At 42.2% G+C, this 23,018-nt stretch overlaps 1 protein-coding gene across 1 annotated transcript in view; it reads left to right on the top strand.

Annotated features, from left to right (window-relative positions):
- The window catches only part of PTPRN2 (protein tyrosine phosphatase receptor type N2), a 1,314,151-nt gene that overhangs the window by 254,018 nt on the left and 1,037,115 nt on the right, over positions 1-23,018 (top strand). Inside the window, exons 5-6 of the mRNA XM_004372789.1 lie at positions 4,417-4,759; positions 13,859-14,285. Of these exons, the coding sequence (XP_004372846.1) occupies positions 4,417-4,759; positions 13,859-14,285 (770 nt within the window). The remainder of the gene's footprint in view (positions 1-4,416; positions 4,760-13,858; positions 14,286-23,018) is intronic.

Genomic DNA, 23,018 nt, shown 5'->3' with positions numbered 1-23,018 from the left:
ATAAGCCTATACAACAAAACAAGACTAATGTGGTACACCAGCCCAGGGGCAAGGACAAGAAGGCAGGATGGTACAGGAAAGCTGGTAATAGGGAACCGAAGGTTGAGAAGGGAGAGTGTTGACATGTCATGGGGTTGGTAACCAATGTCATAAAACAATATGTGTACTGTTTAATGAGAAGCCAGTTTGTTCTGTAAACCTTCATCTAAAGTACAGTTTAAAAAAAAAAAAAAAAGAATGCACACACATTGGTGCCTAATGCATAGTAAGGGATTGATAAATGCTAGCTGTAGTTATTATCATTCATAATTTCTCTAACACTTAAAGTGATAAAGTCTTACCTGCAGAAGCAGCCCCACTCCATTATACATTTGTTCTTTCATCCATTCACCAGATTGAGCACTTACGATGTGACAGACACTAAGGTGCTAGGGATAAAATAGTGAGCTCACTTGCAATATGATAAACTAATGTTCTTAGACCCAATTTCTGTTCCCTTCCCTTCTGTGTTTTTACATGCTAGGTTCTCAGTGAGCAGGGGTTGAGTTTCTGCTACCTGCCAGGCACTGTGGTAACCACTGCCAATACAGAGATGAATATAGCATAGGACTTGCTCTTTGTAGTTGGCTTTCTAATACAAGAGGCTGTTACATAAACATACAAATTAAGCAGGAGCAAAGCATTGTGGGCAGCTATATCTTTGTCGTGTTTTTCTTTAATTTTGTGTTCTGTATGGGCAGAAGACATTCTCTTTTTTCTCTTCATCTGTGTTTAACTTCTCACGTCACCATATGTGAGAAGCTACTTTGGTATTCTCTGACCTCCTGACTGTTGTTGTTACTTCTCCCAGATGGATTCTTCAGAGCAGGTGAGGTGGACAAGAAAAACAAAGCAGTGACCTCATTACCTAATGTTTTATTGCACTATCTGTAGACTTATTACATTAGAATAAGAATGACCCTAGAGACTTTTGAAGTCCCGGTATGGTGCAGTTAAGCCCTCGAGTGCTAACCAAAAGGTTGCTGGTTTAAACCCACCCAGAGGCACCTCAGAAGAAAAGCCTGGCAATCTGCTTCTGAAAGGTCACAGCCTTGAAAACCCTATGGAACAGTTCTACTCTACACACATGGGGTCACCATGAGTCGGAATCAGCTTGACGGCAATGGGTTTGGTTTGGATTTTGGTTAGAGATCTTTAGTTTAGTCTTCTCACTCTGCAGATAGGGGAACTGAGGCTGAGATAGATGAAGTGAAATGTTTAATTTCAAACACTTAAAGGGTGGTAGAGCTAATATCAGAACCCTGGAATTGTGTCCAACTTTCTAATGTTTATTTTTTCAGTCAAAAAGTAGAGATCACCAAGTTCTATTCTCCAAACTCAGCTGAACACAAGCCCTGTCATTTTCTATCCTACAGACCACAGGTGAGCCTGCTTCTTTCTGCACAGGGCTGTGAGCACAGCCCAAAGTCAGGCAGCCAAGGCTGTAGCCCAGCTCCCCACCTATTAACTGGGTGAACTTATTTCATTATCTGTAAAATGGGATAGCAGTGTTTACATCATGAGGTTGCTGAAAGGATTAAAATGAATTGAAACAAATAAAGCCTAAGAACTGAGACTGGCAATTGTTGTCAGCTGCCATTGAGGCCCTTGACTCATGGCGACTCCGTGCACAACGGTCCTGCACCATCCCTATGACCAGTTGGGGATTGGGCTGTTGGGTTTTCATTGGCTGATTTTCAGAAGTAGATCAGTAGACTTTTCTTGCTGGCAGTTGTTGTTGTTGTTAGGTGCCATCAAGTCGGTTCCTAGTCATAGTGACCGTATGCACTACAGAATGAAACACTGCCCGGTCCTGCACCATGCTGACAATCATTGTTACTCTTGAACCCATTGTTGCAACCACTGTGTCAACCCATCTCATTGAGGGTCTTCGTCTTTTTCCCTGACCCTGTACTTTACCAAGCATGATGTCCTTCTCCAGGGACTGATCCCTCCTGACAGCATGTCCAAAGTATGTAAGACGTAGTCTCACCATCCTTCCTTCTAAGGAGCATTATGATTGTACTTCTTCCAAGACAGATATGTTCATTCTTTTGGCAGTCCATGGTATATTCAATATTCTTCACCAGCACCACAATTCAAAGGTGTCAATTCTTTTTTAGTCTTCCTTATTCATTGTCCAGCTTTTGCACGTGTATGATGCGACTGAAAATACCTTGGCTTGGGTCAGGCGCACCTTAGTCTTCAAGGTGACATCTTTGCTTTTCAACATTTTAAAAAGGTCTTTTGCCACAGATTTGCCCAATGCAATGCATCTTTTGATTTCCTGACTGCTGCTTCCATGGGTGTTGATTGTGGAACAAGTAAAATGAAATCCTTGACAACGTCAGTCTTTTCTCCATTTATCATGATGTTGCTTATTGGTCCAGTTATGAGGATTTTTGTTTTCTTTATGTTGAGGTGTAATCCATACTGAAGGCTGTGGTCTTTTATCTTTAGCAGTAAATGCTTCAAGTCCTCTTCGGTTCCAGCAAGCAAGTTGTGTCATCTGCATAACACAGGTTGTTAATGAGTCTTCCTCCAATCCTGTTGCCTCTTTCTTCTTCATATAGGCCAGCTTCTAGGATTGTTTGTTCTGCATACAGATTGAATAAGTATGGTGAAAGGATGCAACCCTCATGCACACTTTTCCTGAGTTTAAACCATACAGTATTGTCGCAGCAGCGGCAAATGTCGGGACGGCGGAGACAGTAACCAAACACAACTCTTACAGAGAAGTGGGGCCAGGAGGGTCACTCTGAGGAGTCGACCCTCAGCTTCAGTCCCAGGAGTTTATTTATAGTCAATACAGCAAGCAGTGAAGCAAATAACAGAACAATGGGCTTTGGGTGAGTAACATTAAGTTTTGGGCGAGGGAGAAGGAATTCAGGTAAACAAGCCAATCAGCAACGGGACAATAGATTTGGAAAAACAAGTCATGACAAGTCTCAACATGTTGGGGACAAGTCTCAACATGCTGTGCAGCATAGAGGCCTGTGGGAGCTGCAGTTGTCAATAGTGCAGCCATGTTTAAATGGCATATATCCCCACATTTCCCCCCTTTTGTTTAGTTAATGGAATAAGAATCAAGAGGGTTTTCACTGGTCCAACAAGTGTCCGTTAGGACAAAGTAAAATTTTCTCTACGAGATAAAATCCAAGATTATCTCAGCTACTGTCTCCACACCTCAGGGCCTGGCATCTTAGTGAGTCCTTGTGAGCCCAGCTACAGCTGGGGCACACTCTATATGTTTAAGGAGGAGAAGTAGCACAGCTATGAGTAACACCTGGACTTAGTCACCTAGATGGCGGCCATAGCAGGCTCTTTAAACTCACGGTGCTGGTTTTCCACCGGATACCGTCTGGTTTTTCACCAGGTTGTTACTTAATGCCTGGGCTTAATGTTCCTAGATGGCGGCCGTAGCAGGCTCTTTAAACTCACAGTGCTGGTTTTCCACTGCATACCATCTGGTTCTTCACCAGGTTACTAAGTAAGAGCGATGCTCTTATCAATTGCATAGCCGGAGTGAGCAGACTCAATGTGCCTTTTAGGTGTGTATGGCAATAGAGGATGATCTTCAAAAGATATTATACTGTTGGACCAATGGGTTTCCTCTGACTCTCATTTTATCAGGTAAACACTAACTTTTAACATCCACTGAAATTATTATTCTTAAAGGCTTAAAGATTTATAAAGGCTCAAAGAATCATTAACAATCAAACAAGCAATAATTTACACAGCTTTGCCGTTACGTGGAAGGGAATCACTAGGAAGGGTAATTTACACATCATAACAGATTTAACAATCAAACAAACACTAATTTACACAAATTTACTATCAATTGGAAAGGAATCATCTAACTTAGAAATCTATCTGTACAGAAGCATCTAACTAGGAGAAGGAGAAAATATAGAGGAATTTACACATAACAAATTTTCACTGGGAACTTACTGATTAACAAATTACTGATTAACAAGATAATATAGGATGATTATTGAGGATTGATTATCACGAGGGAAACCATAGCTAGAAACAGGTTTTCAGGTGTAAGTGGGGCACCTGTAGTTGAGAGGATATGCTCAGCTTTGGAGGAGAGGGCTTTCAGACCTCCGCATGTTACCGGTATTGTAGATCTCCATTGTTCAGTGTCCATCCCCGGGGGAAGGGGTGATTTCGGGTTGGATGGCAGCACTTCAGTGTTCATCCCCGGGGGAAGAGGTGCCAGTGTCAGTTGTAGCTCTGGAGTCGGGTCGGATGGCGGCTGCCGAACGGGTGGTGGCGGTGGTTCAGAGAAGGGAAGGGAAGGGGCGGAGGCGCAGGGCAGAGTGTGCCGTTGTGCAGGGGAGCCGCAGCGTGGGGCATGTCTGGGACCCCTAGTCGTGGCTGGAGCGCAAGGCCTGCTTTCGCCTGCCCAGAGCCTCTAGGTGGGGCCGTCCTGGGCAGCGACACCCCAGGCGACCGGGCCAGTGAGCCCAGGCAGTGGCAACCCGGGACTGGGCTCGGAGCACCGCGGGAGACGGAGCGCGGGCCGCGCCACAGCCAGAGCGGGCCAAGCCCCGCCGCCGCTCCTTCCGCTGGCCCCGCCACCGGCCATGCATTCTTCCGGCTCCTCCGGCTCCCGCAGCGCCGGCTGGGGCCTGGTCAGCCCGAGGCAGCCCCGAGGGGAGGAGGGCACCCGCTTGCACCGCCGCCTGCCGAGAAGGACAGGACAGACTCCAGTGTGAGAATGGCGGCAGTTCCCATCGGAAGGGTGGTGGCTGTCGCTGGGTCATGATATGGTCTTACTAATTGAGCAGGAATCCAAAGTGGACCTGTAGGAGACAAAACAGCCGCATACCTTCGCCCCCAGGTTAGTAATTCTACAGGTCCTTGCCAGACAGTTTTTGAGGATCTTTATAGAGGACCTGTGGGCGAGGTCTGGTGTCAGGGGGGATAAAATGTCGTTCTGCAGCGGTACGACCATCTTTGGCAACCGATAAAATGTTAAAAGTAAAGAGAGCTTTGGCAAGTCTTTCATTCTGGTCCAATAGTCTAGACCCATCACAGTATCCACTTGTTCTGTCTGAACAACTGCCTCTTGATCTGTGTACAGGTTCCTCATGAGCAAATTAAGTGTTCTGGAATTCCCATTCTTTGCAATGTTATCAATAATTTGTTATGATCCACACAATCGAATGCCTTTGCATAGTCAATAAAACACAGGTAAATATCTTTCTGATATTCTCTCTTCCAGCCAGGATCCATCTGACATCAGCAATGATATCCCTGTTTCCACGTCCTCTTCTGAATCCAGCCTGAATTTCTGGCAGTTCACTGTCAACATACTGCTGCAGCCTCTTTTGAATGAACTTTAGCAAAATTTTACTTCTGTGTGATATTCGATAATTTCCACATTCGGTTGGATCACCTTTCTTGGGAATAGGCGTAAATATGGATCTCTTCCAGTTGGTTGGCCAGGCAGCTGTCTTCCAAATTTCTTGGCATAGACGTATGAGCACTTCCAGCGCTGCATCCATTTGTTGAAATATCTCAGTATTCCGTTAATTCCTAGAGGTTTGTTTTTTGCCAATGGTCATATGCTACCTCTTGAAATGGTTGAATGTTGCCCAATTCTTTTTGGTATAATGACTGTGTGTATTCCTTCCATCTTTTTTTTTTGATGCTTCCTGCATCGTTTAATATTTTCCCCCAGGATCCTTCACTATTGCAACTCGAGGCTTGAATTTTTTCTTCAGTTCTTTCAGCTTGAGGAATGCTGAGCATGTTCTTCCCTTTTGGTTTTCTATCTCCAGGTCTTTGCACATGTCATTGTAATACTTTACTTTGTCTTCTCGGGCCACCCTTTGAAATCTTCTTTTCAGTTCTTTTACTTCATCATTTCTTCCTTTTGCTTTAGCTGCTCGACATTCAAGGGCAAGTTTCAGAGTCTCTTCTGACATCCGTTTTGTTCTTTTCTTTTTTCCTGTCTTTTTAATGACCTCTTGGTTTCTTCATGTATGATGTTCTTGATGTCATTCCACAACTCCTCTGAACTTCAATCATTAGTGTTCAACGCATCAAATTTATTCTTGAGATGGTCTCTAAATTCAAGTGGGATATACTCAAGGTCGTACTTCGACTTTCATGGAGTTTTTCTAATTTTCTTCAGTTTGAACTTGGACTTGCATATGAGCAATTGATGGTCTGTTTGGCAGTTAGCCTCTGGCCTTGTTCTGACTGATGATATTGAGCTTTTCCATCAGCTCTTTCCACAGATGTAGTCGATTTGATTCCTGTGTATTCCATCTGGCGAGGTCCGTGTGTATAGTCACCGTTTATGTTGGTGAAAAAAGGTATTTGCAATGAAGAAGTCTTTGGTCTTGCAAAATTCTATCATGTGATCTGTGGCATCATTTCTATCACCAAGGCCATATTTTCCTACTACCACTCTTTCTTCTTTGTTTCCAACATTTGCATTCCAATCACCAGTAATTATCAATGCATCCTGATTGCATGTTCGATCAATTTCAGACGGAAGAAGTTGGTAAAAATCTTCAATTTCTTCATCTTTGGCGTTAGTGGCTAGTGCAGAAATTTGAATAATAGTCATATTAACTGGTCCTCCTTTTAGGCGTATGGATATTATCCTATCACTGACAACATTGTATTTCAGGATAGATCTTGAAAGTTCTTTTTGACAATGAAAGCAACGCCATGCCTCTTCAAGTTGTCATTCCCAGCATAGTAGGCCATATTGTTGTCCAATTCAAAATGGCCAATACCAGTCCATTTCAGCTCACTAATGCCTAGGATATCTATGTTTATGCATTCCATTTCATTTTTGATGATTTCCAATTTTCCTAGGTTCATACTTTGTACATTCCACGTTCCAATTATTAATGGATGTTTGCAGCTGTTTCTTCTCATTTTGAGTCTTGCCACATCAGCAGCAAATGAAAGTCCCGAAAGCTTGACTCCATCCACATCATTAAGGTCAACTCTACTCTGAGGAGGCAGCTCTTCCCTAGTTGTCTTTTGAGTGCCTTCTAACCTGGGGGGCTCATCTTCCAGCACTATATCAGACAGTGTTTCACTGCTGTTCATAAGGTTTTCACTGGCTAATTCTTTTCAGAAGTAGACTACCGGGTCCCTCTTCCTAGTCTGTCTTAGTCTGGAAGCTCAGCTGAAACTTGTCTGCCATGGGTGACCCTGCTGGTATCTGAGTACCAGTGGCATAGCTTTCAGCATCACAGCAACACACAAACCCCCACAGTATGACAAACTGACAGACAAGTGCTCGGTAAATATTGGCCATTATTGCAATTATTACTCCCACTGTCCTCCAGTTGCTTATGATAGTCGATTTGATCTCTAACTCCCAACATTGTGCTTATTCCAGGTCGACAGAAAAATGGATTGAAATTCTCCACTTCAGCCCATTTCCTTTACTTTTTATTTGCTGAGTATGAGGCTGTAGGACACAGCTGCTGGAAAGTCCAAAGAGCAGCCCAGAAAGAGCCTGAAGAAGTGAAGAAGATAGAGGAAAAGGAAGGGGGCATAGAGATTAGAATGGAAATGAGAAACAACCATATCTACTTCATGTTGTCATCTGTCTCTTTAGAGTAATTCCAAACAAGCATAATGTAAATCATTTGAAGATATCTATAATTCACCATCTGCACCTCATATTACCGTCAGCTTTCTGCAAATTCCTTGAATTTGCAGCTTAGAACTTGACACATTTTTAACCCCATAGATTTCATGTACTCTGTAAAAAGTGTTTGAGGACTGATTTTTCTAACTGAAAGCTCAATATCTCTGCTGCAAAGATAGCACAGTATAAGCCAGCATGAGGCTTCTCTGCTTCACTGAATTCATAAGAAAGCTCTTTATCTTGGCAACAGCACTGGCAGTAAGAATGACCCTCTGTGCCCCACACCCCCAATCTTCATCCCCCCTCACATGGGCGGGCCACTTGCAGTATGAACACTATGAAACACTGACAAATTTCCACCATGCTGAGGCAGAGAGAGACAAGGAGACAACTAAGGAGAGGGACAAACAGAGAGAGAGATGGCAATACTAAACAAGTCGCCAGAATTACGTGACCACTTGAGCACAGAATGGCATGATGGAGTACCCCTAACTCTACCTTAATGAGCTGGAAGCTGAGGTTCCTGAGACTTCCTTCTGAGCTCCCAAATCTGATCTCCTACAGCGGCACTGCTGGTGCTGACTCGTTAGGAAGCTGGAGGCCCACCTTGCTGTCACATGCTTTGTCACGTCGGCAGCAAGCTCATCTCAATCAAGTATGCTTGTCAACGCTGCCTTCAGACTGAGACAAATGAGAGAAAATGTTTGTTGTGTGGTCAAAAAATGGGCAAGTTTGGGTTTCCTAATTTGTCCCTAATGTCTTTTGAGCATGAGTGACCAGTGTAGAGATGAAAGTGTCGTCTGCTCAGTGTTTACTGGTATGTGGGAATCAGAGAAACCCCAGGCCTTTCCATCAGTCTGAATTCATAATTCTGTGACCTGGGCCTGGGTGGGTGGGTTTCCATGAGAGGCATGCTTATCAAAGGAAGGATGCCCACCATTTCACTCTTGAACCCTGGTGAAGCTGGGAATGGCAGGAGGAGGGGGCACTTCCATGACTCTCACTGTTTGGCTGGCAGGGGGTCCAGTGCAGGGTGTGTGCATATGTGGCTGGATGGGGTTCAGGAAGTTGCTGTGATTTCCCCAAGCTGTATACACACTTCCTTCCAAACCTCTTATCCCTTTCCTGAACCTCTCTAATAGTATACTTTGAATTACAGTATTAACATCCTTGACTTAACTCCCATTTCCTTTTGCAAGCTCCTGAGGACAGGACCACGTTTGAGTCACTCTTCCCCTGTAGAATTCAGCCCAGAGCGTGGCACACAACACCGGTAGCTGCTGTAATTATGGTTGTCATGGATGGAATTATGTCCCCCAAAAAATATGTGTATCAGTTTGGCTGGGCCATGATTCCCAGTATTGTGTGGTTGCCCTCCATTTTGTGATTTTAATTTTATGTTAAAGAGGATTAGGGTAGAATTGTAATACCCTTACTGAGGTCACATCCCTGATCCAATGTAAAGGGAGTTTCCCTGGGGTGTGGCCTGTACCACCTTTTATCTTACAAGAGATGAAAGGACAGGGAAGCAAGCAGAGAGTTAGGGACCTCGTACCACCAAGAAGGCAGTGCCAGGAACAGAGCATGTCCTTTGGACCCGGGGTCTCTGCATGGAGAAGCTCCTAGTCTGGGGGAACATTGATGAGAAGTCCGACAGAGAGAGAAAGCCTTCCCCTGGAGCTGACATTGTGAATTTGGACTTCTAGCCTACTTTACTGTGCGGAAATAAACTTCTCTTTGTTGAAACCATCCACTTGTGGTATTTCTGTTATAGCGGCACTAGAAAACTAGGACGATGGTAATGGTGATGATGATGATAATGGTGAGGGTGATAGTAACTAAGTAGAACTGCCCCGTAGGGTTTCCAAGGAGCAGCTGGTGGATTTGAACTGCTAACCTTTTGGTTAGCAGCTGAGCTCTTAACCACTGCGCCACCAGGGTTCCAACTACCATTTGTCAAATATTTCCTTTGCGTCATGTGCCAAGCTAAGCACTACCTGTATTCACCTTAATCCTCACAACTGCTTTAAGGAAAGAGGCATTCTTTTCTCAGTCTTGCAGTTGGTAAAAGTGAAGCTCAGGAGATTAGATGGCTTGTCCAAGTCACACAGGTCACACAGAACTGTGCTGACAGTGATTGGACCAGCCTCCCAAACCAGCCTTCTTTTCCCTTGTTTTTACCCAGCAAGCACTTGTGGGACGGGTGGGTGAGTGGATTCTACCTCTTAGCACCTGGCAACACTATGGGTTCAGGAATATGCCTAGAGGAATATCATTTTAATTTAAATTTCCAAAAAACTTTTACAGTAGTTCTCAGCTGCTTCATACACATGGTAGACCACACCAAGGAAACCCAAAGTGGACTTCTCTGAAACATCATTTGAGGAATTCATGTACAAGGAGTGTCCATACCATGAGCTGGAAATTGGTAGATGTTCATACTACTAGGTTTTTAATTTCCAGATTTGGATGACTAGAATCTTAAAAATGATTAGAAAACCCAATATTATAAGTATGTTGAATTGAGGCTTAAAGCATCTTCAAAATAGGGGATTTGAAACTGTAGTAGTAGTTAGGAGCCCTGGTGGCAAAGTGGTTAAGAGCTCGCTGCTAACCAAAAGGTCAGCAGTTCGAATCCAGCAGCCACTCCTTGGAAACCCTATGGAGCGGTTCTACTGTGTCCTATACAGTCACTATGAGTCAGAATCAACTCAGTGGCAACAGGTTTTTTGAGTAGTAATTGCAGAAGCAACTACTTTAAGCAACTACTTTAATGGCTTTAAGGAAAGAGGAATTATTTTTTTCAGTCTTGCAGTTGGTGAAAATGAAGCTCAGGGGATTAGATGGCTTGTCCAAGGTCACACAGATCACACAGAGTTGTGCTGACAGTGATTAGACCAGCCTCCCAAACCAGCCTTCTTTCGCCTTGTTTTCATCCATCAAACACTTGTGGGACATGTGGAAAACAGTACAGTCAGAATGCCCCTTAGAAACTAGGATGGTGAGACTTCCTCTCACATACTCTGGACATGCTATCTGGAGGGACCAGTCCCTGGAGAAGGACATCGTGCTTGGTAAAGTAGAGGGTCAGTGAAAAAGAGGAAGACCCTCAATGAGATGGATTGACACAGTGGCTGCAACCATGGGCTCAAGCATAACTCCAATTGGGAGGATGGCGCAGGACCAGGCAGTATTTCTTTCTGTTGTACGTAGGGTATCTGTGAGTTGGAACCAACTGGATGGCACCTAACAACAACAGTTGCAGGAGAAGCAGCAATAGCAGCCACAAACACTTCTATACCAAGCCCTATTATTATTATCCCCATTTCACAATGGCTTAGAGGTTAAATGACTTGCCAAAGCAGAGGTCACTCAGCTTGTAAGCATCAGAGGTGGGGTTCAGACCTAGGTAGCCTAGCTTCAGAGTCTAATATACTCTACTTACTCTCTCTTTGGAGAATTGAAGACACAAAAGAGGAACCCACCATGAGAGTACTTTTTCCTCACTGCTCGTTCTCCCAACTCCCAGATCCTCATTATGAGGTGGACACCCTCACCATGAGGCTGTAGCAAGCTTTCTGATGACTCTGTAGTGTCTGTGATAGTTTACAGAGGACCCGTGTGACTTGTGAAAACTGATGTTTTCCGTTATTTCCACTCCCACTGTTGTTTGTGCTACCTACTGAAATATTCTTTTTTCTTTTTTATCTTAATTTGGTTCATAGCATCAAACGAACCAAAAATAGATTGTTTATCCCAGTCTACTGCACCGATTACATTGTGCTATAATTTTATAATGTGTTGTGTAAAGCCTGGTTTGTCTTCTAACTGGAGCTCTCCAACCCGACTGTAATTAAAGGCCCTTTGAGTGGATGGTCCAGGTGAGACTACATCCCTAGCAAAGAGAGGAGAGATGCTTGTAGGCACATTAATGAGGTGTTTGGATGCGGATCCTCAGCCCCCAGTGCTGTGACCTGACCAGGTGTTCAGAGATGGCCCTTCTGAACGGGAGTTCAGGCTGTGCTTAAGATTGACACTTACACCCAATTTGTGGGAGATTGCTCCAGGGGCTGTTTTGTTGTGGGAGCATTTTGTATTTCTCTCTTTCTGTCTGAGTCTTTCTCCCTCTCCTTCTAATGAATCTTATTTTCTCTTTTTCTAAAAAAAAAAAGCAACTGATCTCAGCTTTTCTTTAATGTTATCTACTACTTGAACAAAATTAAACAACTGGGTTGGCAGGTAAAGTCACATCATTTAGAAATTTTAAAAAATCTTAGAGATAATCTCCAATCTCTTTGACAGAGAAAACTGAGTCACAACGAGTCAAGTGATTGGCCCAAGTTCATATGTAAGAGCTGAAATGAGAACCCATACCAACCAAAATTTCCTGAATTCCAGCTCGTTACACTAAAATCTATCCCCAAAGGCCAAACCCAAATGTTTTCGAAAATAACAAGACATGGGAGTCTGAACCACTTATTTTAAATTCACTTATGGCTGCATACCATAGCCAGATCCCAGGACATACACTACGATTGACTTAAAATTGATCATGTGCTCCAAGGGAGGTATAAGAAGAAAATATGAATGGGCAAGATTTTAAAAATTTATGGTTTATGGACCCACACCACACCATTAAGGGAGCTCTGAGTATGCTTCTAGGACAGACTTAACTTTTTTGAGAGTCTGAAAGTTAAAAAAAAAATGTGTTTTCCCATCATATTTTGATGGTGCCATAGTCAGAGGTAGAACATTAAGATTTCTAACAGGTTTACGGTTATTCTAGGAGTGAGGACAACTCGGCCTTGTTTGTCGTGGCAGGTTGTGATATAGAAACAAAGTGTGGAGGGAACAGGTCTTCCTTGGAAAATTTATTAATGAGCATGGGGAAAATAGGTTGAAGGCTCACTGAAAGACATGTTGGTCAGCGCATGGGCTAGCGAACACAAGGCTTTGCAACTGCAGAACAGTGCTATTAAAGGAATAGCATATAAAAATGGTTTAAATCGTCAGTAAAGGAGTTGGAGTAAAAAAAGGCCTCCATATAAAGCCCTTGGAGTTTCCATTGAAGGTTGTTGGAAGAGATATTCATTTATGGGGAAAGCTGCCTTTTGGAGTTGCAATGAACACTAATGCAGCAAAAGATTTAAATTGACACTTCTCCAAAGAAAACATTCAAGTAGCCAGTAAACACATGAAAATATGCTTAACATTATTAGCAATGAAGGAAATGAAAATCAAAACCACAGTGAGATACCACTTCATATCTATTAGAATGGCTATAATAAAAAAGGAAGACAATAACAAGTGTTGGCAAGGATGTGGAGATATTAGAACCCTGGTACATTGCTAGTGGGAATGTAAAATGGCATAGCCTCTTTGGAAAACGGTTCGGCAGTTCTACAAAAAATTAACTGTAGAATTATCATATGACCTAGCAATTCTACTCCTAGGTATATATGCAAAAGAACTGAAAACACATGTCCATGTCCATACATAAACTTGTACACCAATGTTCATAGCAGCATTATTCATAATAGCTAAAAGATAAAAAAAACCCAAATGTCCAGCAACAGATGAATGAATAAACAAAATGTAGCATATTCGTGGAATATTTTCTTCGGCTGTAAGTAGGAATGAAGTCCTGATACATGCTAAAACATGGATGGACCATGAGGGCGTTATGCTACTTGAAATAAACTAGATACAAAAGGCCACATATTGTATGATTGTGTTTATGTGAAATGTCCAGAACAGGCAAAGCGACAGAGACAGCAGTAGATAGATGAGTGGTTACCAGAGGTCGTGGGGAGAGAGGAATGGGAATGGGTACAGGGTTTCTTTTGGAGTCCTTGAAAACGTTTTGCAATGAGACAGTGGTGATGGCTGCACAATTCTGTGACTATAGTAAAAAACCACTAATAGTACACTTTGAAAGGGTGAATTTTATGGTATGTGAATTATTTCTCATTAAAGCTACTATTTAAAAAAATGCAAATAATATGAAATATAGAACTTGGCCAATCAATGGAAAGAAAATTGAAGTGCCTATTTTGGGTGTGCATTTCAGAGATGTCTGGGGCTATTTCAGTCCTCGGAATTTGACACTAAACATCATTTTAGGGCCGCTCGGTTGAGTCTGGAGATTCAACTTTTGTCCTGCATTTGTGTTTCTGCCCCCTCCAGAGTGATGATGCCTTCCCTGAGAGCGTCCTGACCTACGTGGCTGGAATCTCCAAAGGCAGTAGTTCCGCCCTGACCTACCCTCCCATGTCTCGCGCCAATCACCCCGAGGATCTGGCGCGGCGGACCCTCGGCCCGCTCCAGCCGAACGAGCTTAGTGCTAAGGTGGACAGCGGCGTGGACAGACAGAACCTGATCGCCGCTCTCAGCACCTACGCGGCCCAGAGGCCTGCGGCGCCAGTCCTGGGCAGGGACTCCACGCTCCCCGCCGGCCGCTCTGACCAGCTGCCCCCTGGGAAGGACGACCTAGGGGTGCTGTACCTGCCGCAGGCGCGTTTGAGAGCGCTGAGGCCGGTCTCGGCGTCCACAGCCCTGCAAACGTGGCCTTCCGCTCTGGGAGATCCCAAAGAGCCCCTCAGCGCAGGAGATGGTAAATGCCTCACTTCCCTTTGGTGTGTGTTGTGTCTGTGTTTTCCTGGAACCTGCTCATGGCCAGCCCGCATCAATATTAATTGTCCTAGTTCCAGTCATTCGTCAGTTACCTATCCTGTGTTCTGCAAATGCGATGCATGTCTCTTAGGATATTGAGGCAGAAACAGGAGTGCTGTGAGACAGGGAATCGACTAGAATCTCTCTCATTTTTCTGTCAGTTTTGGTAAAAGAGAAGGTGCTAATATTCGTGTTGTTAGTCGCCATGGAGTGGGTTCCAGCTCAGTGCTATCTCATCTATAACAGAAGGAACACTGCCTGGTTCTGCACAGTCGGTGGTGTGCTCAGATGCATTGCTGTGGCTATTGTGTCGGCCCATATCACCCTCACCCTCGCTGGCCCTCCACTTCACCAGACGTGATGTCCTTCTTCAGTGATCGGTCCCTCCTGATGATAGGTCCAGAGTAAGTGAGTCAAAGTCTCAGACGATATTCTGTGAGCCATAGGGTTTTCACTGGCTAATTCTCACAAGTAGGTCACCAGGCCTTTCTTCCTAATCTGCCGTAGTCTGGAAGCTGCACTGAAACCTGTCCACCATGGGTGACCCTGCTGGTAAACGGAATACTGGTGACATAGCTCCCAGCATCATAGCAACATGCAAGCCCCCACAGTATGATAGATGGGCAGATAGGTGGGGGGTAATATTCCTACCAAATGTGAACTCAAGAAGTAGGTCAGAAGTGAGCAGCTGAACCTCTCCTAAGGGATTAAGGGACTGTCAATGTGTAGTTCTTGCTTCTATTAAATTCTTTTCCCCTTGAGTTCACCATTTAAGGATTCTGTTGATGAATATGGTAAAACAGTAGGAAACATGGATCCCAGGCCCGATGTGGCCCACAGGTATGTTGGCTGCATAGGTGCTTTGTAAAGCTGAACATCAACATTTCTGGGTTTGGCATGTTCTGTCATCTTGTCCCACATCTCCCCACTCCTGATGGTCAAACACACAGCTGCTTCACATAGTCCTGGTTATTTGTTGTGTCCCTAAAAGGACCCGATTTGAAGCTAGTGACATTCATAATGCAGTGAGGGTAGAGTGTAGAATTTGAACATCCAAAGACTGGTTTTCACGATTTGTATGTGAGCTATCATCATGTTATGACCATCCCATGGGAGAAAGAGTTTTTACTGATGCCTTCTTCCTCTGTGGTGTATAAAAGGCTCTGGTCTGTTTATTTCTAACAGCCTTTCTCCAAGACCATTAACCCTTTCTTTACCAAATTTTTATTTATTTTTTAATATTTTGATGACGTGTTTTCAGTATTGGCATGTATGCTTACTAATTGAGTGTGTTAAATTTTTGGTTGGTAATGTGGATTTTGAGAAATATGATCTGGTAGTACAATCCACCAATGAGGCTAGTGGCACTTCAGTGCCACCAATCTGTGATGTGACAGTATACCAATGGGAACTAGATCTATAATGTATTGCAGGCGCCTTTCCATTAGGGCCCCTGTGAGTTGGAATCTACTCGATGGCAACGTGGGTTTGGTTTTTTTCTTTTTTTGGTTAGTTTACATAGGGAACCTCGGGTTTTCCAAATATGATGCAGAAAAACCAAAACAAACCCATCAGGGCTCCCTGACTATCATCTAGGAAGGCCGTAATTGCAATCCTTATCTCACAGAAATAAAGGAAAAATGGGCAAAAGTTTACAAACTAACACATACAGGAAGCATCACCTAATAGAATGCTCAATCTACACAACGAGGCTCCAACTCTGGTCTGCTGAGCTTCAGGCTTTTCAAAAGACACCGACCTTGATGCTAAATGCATTAGAACTGGAATACCATACTACCTGTGAGTTCCAGAGGCATAAAAAGTGGCTAGTCTACCATTATACCAATGACAGTGAAAGGGTTTTAAATATCAAGTGAGATTCTCATAAAATATGACTTTCTTTTTTCAAAATACACAAATAAAATCAAACAGGCACTTTTAGTATTGACTGAGAATCACATTAACATTAGCACTCTCTTTTTTCCATAAGTGAAAACCTAACTGAAGTTGTTTTGACATCTTTTTTTTTCTACATATTGTTACTTTTCATCTGTGAAGGTGGTGACTCCCCTCTCTCTCTCATGCTCTCTCCATCTTTGTCCATATAATCATTATGGCAATTTTTAAATGGAAGGAAAGTAAAATTATGATTAGAGGGCAGAACATGTGAATATTACTAATGCTTTCTCCATGTACCTAAATTGGGAAAAAAGGTGTATGAAGAAGCAGATTGTGCCCTTGACTGAGAACTGTTTGCACATAGGTATACTAGTAGTGAGGCTGTTATTCATCTTACAAGAATTTGCCCGCCTGAACTAGTGCCTTTTCCTCTGGCATTTTCCCCTTTGAGGGATTTCTTTTCTGCTTTAAACCTTGTACTACTCTGAGAAATTCCTTGTCTTGACGCTGATGCCTGCTGTACTCATTAACTACTAAACTCTATCAATTAGTCTATGTCTGCCAATTTGGCTTTCACATGGTTGCTATACTTCTTAACCTTCAGCTTAGTGTTGCCTTCATACTCTTCTATGAATACACTACTGAAGGTATCCTTCAGTAGTCTAATGACCAGTCAGTGGCCTCTTCTCAATTCTCATTTTCTATGATGTCTCCATGGCACTGGCACCGCTTTCTGTATCCCTCCTTCCTTTGTGCTCTGGGACTTTATGTGATGTTCACCTGTCCTCTACTGTCTCTAACCATTCCTTCTGTGTCTCCAATCTCATCTCCCACACCTTAAAAAAAAAGTCCCATTTATTGATTACCTAGTCTCCATGAATTGAATATAACTAGAAATATAACTAGAGAGCCAGGGTGCATTCATAAATAGAATATAATGAGCCCCACATCTTTGCTCATACCGTTCCTACTACTTGGAATGTGCTTCCCTTCCTCTCCATTTGCTTTGGTGTCCTCCCATTCTTCACATTTCCTGAGACACACTTATTCATGAACTTCCTCTTTGAAAGTCCTCTCTCCACATTCCAATGACCTTCATTATCCACATAGTTCAATTGGCATTTTTGCATTTCCTTTTATATATACTGTTTTCACAGCTGTACTGTATGTTTTAAAAAAGTACTACATAAAATATCAAACCCAAAGTAAATAGAGAAACTTTACAATGAACCCCAAGCATGCTTCACCCAGCTTCAATAAATGACAACTCATAGCCTCTCTTGCTACCTCTATACACTGTCCACCTCTCCCTACTTCTCCCCTGGATTATCTTAAAGCAAATCTCAGTTATGAAATAATTTCATATGTAAATATTTCAGTATCATATTGCTGAAAGTTAAGGATTCTTATATAAACCTAACTACCATAGCTTTATCACACATAGAAGTTAATACTTTCTTAATAACATCAAATATCTATTCAGTAATCAAATTTCTCAATTGTCTTAAAACTTTTTTTACAGTCGGTTCTTTTGAAGCAGGATCCAAAGAAAGTCCATTGGGTCTGGTGGATATATCTGTTAAGCCCCTTTTAATCTACACAAGGTTTCTCCTCCCTATCTTTTTCTTTCCTTGTAATTTTTTTTTTTTTTAAGAATGTAGGTCATTTGTCTCATAGTTTTTCACATTCTGAATTTTATTGATTACATCACAAAGATAATGTTAACGTTTTCTCTTTCTTCTGTATTTCCTGTTCTTTGGTAGCTAGATCTAGAGATTGGTAAACAGATCGTTTGTGTTCAATATTGAGCAAGGATACTTCATAAGTGGGATTATGTGCTTCTATAAGGGGCACAAGTTGTCTAGTCGTCTCTTCTTTTGGGGTGGTATTAGCAATAGATCATTTACCCTCTCTGGTAGATTCTCTGGTAGATTTCTACTTTACTGTTCACAGAGTGATCAGGGGCACTTTTCCTGATCCTCAGCAAGATAGGTTACACGCCCTGCTGACCCCTAGTTGTATGCTCTCATGGTATACTATCATTTCCTCTAGAATACTTCTCACTGTTTTTAATTGATATTTATGTGATTATTTGATAAATGTTTATCTCTTTTTACAGACTATAGATTAAAGAAGACAGAAAACTGTGCCTCTTATCCCCAACATTTGTGTCCCAAGATCCCAGCATGTGCCTTGCTCAGTATTTGCTGAATGAACCAATGATTTCATATAAAGTCTCTCGTTTTCTCTTCATATAAACATTAAAAGATGGTGTTATTTTCAACCTAATTTTCCCAATGAAGAAACTGAAGTATGAGAGGTTAAATGATGGTTGAAAAAACAGTACAACAACGGACACATAGACCAATGGAACAGAATTGAGAACCCAGATGTAAAACCATCCTCCGGTGGTCAGCTGATCTTTCACAAAGAACTAAAGTTCATTAAATGGGGAAAAGAGAGTCTTTTTTAACAAATGGTGCTGGCAAAACTTGATGTCCATCTGCAAAAAAAAGAAGCAGGACTTATACCTCATACCATGCACTAAAACTAACTCAAAATGGATCAAAGACCTAAACATAAAACCTAAAATGATAAAGATCATGGAAGAAAATACAGGAACAACACTAGGGGCCTTAATACATGACATAAATTTAATACAAGCCATAACTAACAATACACAAGCACCAAAAGATAAACGAGATAACTGGGAGCTCCTGAAAATTACACACTTATGCTCATCAAAAGATTTCACTAAAGGGTAAAAAGAGAACCTACAGACTGGGGAAAAGAATTTTGGCTACAACATATTCGACAAGGGTCTCATCTGTAAAATTTATACAATACTTCAGCACATCAGTAACAAAAACACAATAATCAGTTAAAAACTGGGCAAAGGACATGAACAGACACTTCACCAAAGAAGATATTCAAGCAGCCAAAAGACACATGAAGAAATACTCATGATTATTAGCCATTAGAGAAATGCAAATCAAAACTACAATGAGATACCATCTCACCCTGACATTACTGGCAGGAATAAAAAAAATAATAATAACAAATGTTGTAGAGGCTGCGGGGAGATTGGAACTCTTATGCATTGCTGGTGGGAATGTAAAATGATACAACCACTGTGGACAGCTTTATGCCATTTCCTTAAAAAGCTAGAAATACCCTATGATCCAACAACCCCACTCCTAGGAATATATCCTAGAGAAATAGGAGCCCACACACAAATAGACATATGTATACCCACATTCATTGCAGCATTATTCACAATAGCAAAAAGATGGAGACAACCTAGATGCCCATCAACGAATGGATACGGAAATCTATGGTGTATACACACAATGGGATACGTCACAACGGTAAAGAACAATGATGAATCCGCAAAACATCTCACAACATGGATGAATCTGGAGGGCATTATGCTGAGTGACATAAGTCAAGCACGACAAGTATTGTATGAGACCACTATTATAAAAACTCAAGAAAAGGTTTGCACACAGGAAAAAAAAACAATCTTTGATGGTTACAAGGGAGGCGAGGGGTGGGGAGGGGAAATCATTAGCTTGATAGTAGACAAGTGTTAACTTTGGTGAAGGGAAAGACAACACACAATATAGGGAAAATCAGCATATCTTGACCAAGGCAAAGCCGTAGAAGCTACCTAGATACATCCAAACACTTTGAGGGACCGAGTTACTGGGGCTGAGGGCTAGGGAACGTGGTCTTGGGGGACATCTAGGTCAACTGGCATGACACAGTTCATAAAAAAAATGTTCTACATCCTACTCTGGTGAGTAGTCTCTGGGGTCTTAAAAGCTTTCGAGCGGCCATCTAAAATATATCAATTGGTCCCATCACCTTTGGAGGAAAGGAGAATGAAGAAAACCAAAGACACAAGGAAAATATCAGTCCAAAGTACTAATGGACCACATGAACCACAGCCTTCACTAGCCCTAGCCCAGAAGAAATAGATAGTGCTTGGCTACTACCACCCACCAGTCTGGCAGGGATCCCAATAGAGGTCAGAGGACAGAGCAGGAGAAAAACGTAGAACAAAATTCAAATTCACAAAAAAAGACCTGACTTACTGGTCTGACAGAGACTGGAGTAAGCCCTGAGACAATGACCCCCAGACACTGCTAACTCAGAACTGAAGTCCATCTTTTAGCTAAAGATCAGACAGGCCTATAAAACAAGGTGCATTGATAATTACTGGTGATTGGAATGCAAAAGTTGGAAACGAAGAAGGATCTGTAGTGGGAAAATACGGCCTTGGTTATAGAAATGATGCTAGAGATCACATGATAGAATTTTGCAACACCAATGACTTCTTCATTGCAAATACCTTCTTCAGCAACATAAACAGCGACTATACATGTGGCCTTCACCAGATGGAATACACAGGAATCAAATCATCTACATCTGTGGAAAGAGACGATGGAAAAGCTCAATATTGTAGGTCAGAACAAGGCCAGGGGCCAACTGTGGGACAGACCATCAATTGCTCCTATGCAAGTTCAGTTTGAAGCTGGAGAAAATTAGAGCACATCCATGAGAGCCAAAATACAACCTTGAGTATAAACCAAAAGTCAAACCTGTTGCCGTCAAGTTGATTCAAACTCATAGCGACCCTATAGGACAGAGTAGAACTGTCTCATACAGTTTCCAAGGAGTGCCTGGTGGATTTGAACTGCTGACCTTTTGGTTAGCAGCCGTAGCTTTTAACCAATACACTACCAAGGTTTCCAGCTTGAGTATATCCCACCTGAATTTAGAGACCATCTCAAGAATAGATTTGACAGATTGAATGCTAATGATCGAAGACACAGACGAGTTGTGGAATGACATCAAGGACATCATACATGAAGAAAGCAAAAGGTCATTAAAAAGACAGGAAAGAAAGAAAAGACCAAAATGGATGTCAGCGGAGACTCTGAAACTTGCTCTTGAACATAGAGTAGTTAACGTGAATGGAAGAAATGAGCAGAACAAAAGATGTCAAAGGGCGGCTCAAGAAGACAAAGTAAAGTGTTATAAGAAATGTGCAAAGAGCTGGAGTTAGAAAATCAAAAGAGAAGAACATGCTTGGCCTTTCTCAAGCTGAAAAAACTGAAGAAAAAACTTAAGCCTTGAGCTGTGATATTGAAGGATTCTATGGAAATCATATTGAACGATGCAGAAAACATCAAAAGAAGATGGAAGAAATACACACAGTCATTGTACCAAAAATATTTGGTCCATGTTCAGCCATTTCAGGGGGTAGCACATGATCAAGAACCGATAGTACTGAAGGAAGAAGTCCAAGCTGCACTGAAGGGAATGGCAAAAAGCAAGTGTCCAGGAATTGACGGAATACCAGTTGAGATGTTTCAACAAACGAATGCAGCACTGGAGGTGCTCACTCGTCCATATCAAGAAATTTGGAAGATAGCCTCTTGGCCAATGAACTGGAAGAGATCCATATTTGCGCCAATTCCAAAGAAAGGTGATCCAACAGAATGCAGAAATTATCAAACAAAATCATACACAAGTAAAATTTTGCTGAAGATCATTCAAAAGCTGTTGCAGTAATACATCGACAAAGAACTATCAGAAGTTCAAGCCGGATTCAGAAGAGGACGTGGAACCAGGGATATCATTGCTGATGTCCGATGGATCTTGGCTAACGGCAGAGAATACCAGAAAGATGTTTACCTGTATTTTACTGACTATGCAAAGGCATTCGACTGTGGATCATAACAAATTGTGGATAACATTTCGGAGAATGGGAATTCCAGAACACTTAATTGTGTTCATGTGGAACCTGTACATAGACCAAGGGGCAGTTGTTCAAACAGAAGAAGGAGATGGTGCATGGTTTAAAATCAGGAAAGACATGTGTCAGGGCTGTATCATTTCATCATACCTATTCAATCTGTGTGCTGAGCAAATAATCCAAGAAGCTGGACTATCTGAAGAAGAATGTGGCATCAGGATTGGAGAAAGACTCATTAACAATCTGCGATATGCAGATAACATAACTTCATTTGCAGAAGGTAAAGAGGACTTGAAGCACTTATTGATGAAAATCAAAGACTACAGCCTTCAGTATGGATTACACCTTAACATAAAGAAAACAAAAATCCTCACAACTGGACCAATAAGCAACATCATGATAAACAGAGAAAAGATTGAAGTTGCCAAGGATTTCATTTTACTTGAATCCACAATCAACACCCATGGAAGCAGCAGTCAAGAAATCAAACGACTTATTTCATTGGGCAAATCTGCTGTGAAAGACCTCTTTAAAATGTTGAAAATCAGGGATGTCACTTTGAAGACTAAGATGGGCATGACCCAAGCCATGGTATTTTCAATCGCCTCATATGCATGAGAAAGCTGTACAATGAATAAGGAAGACCAAAGAAGAATTGACACCTTTGAATTATGGTGTTGGCGAAGAATATTAAATATACCATGGACTGCCAAAAGAACAAACAAATCTGTCTTGGAAGAGGTACAGCCAGAATGCTCCTTAGAGAGGAAGATGGCACAACTTCATCTCACATACTTTGGACATGTTATCAGGAGGGACAGGTCCCTGGAGAAGGTCATCATGCTTGGTAAAGTCGAGGGACAGTCAAAAAGAACAAGACCCTCAGTGAGATGAGTTAGCACAGTGGCTACAACAATGGGCTCAAGCATGGCAAAGATTGTGAGGATGGCTTAGAACCAGGCAGTGATAGTTCTTTTGTACATGGGGCCTCTATGAGTGGGAATGGACTCG

This window comes from Trichechus manatus, unplaced genomic scaffold (genome assembly GCF_000243295.1).
Source record: "Trichechus manatus latirostris isolate Lorelei unplaced genomic scaffold, TriManLat1.0 scaffold00020, whole genome shotgun sequence".
Lineage (NCBI taxonomy): Eukaryota > Metazoa > Chordata > Mammalia > Sirenia > Trichechidae > Trichechus > Trichechus manatus.
Note: the sequence above shows the minus strand (reverse complement) of the source record. Positions and strands in the feature narration are given on the sequence as shown.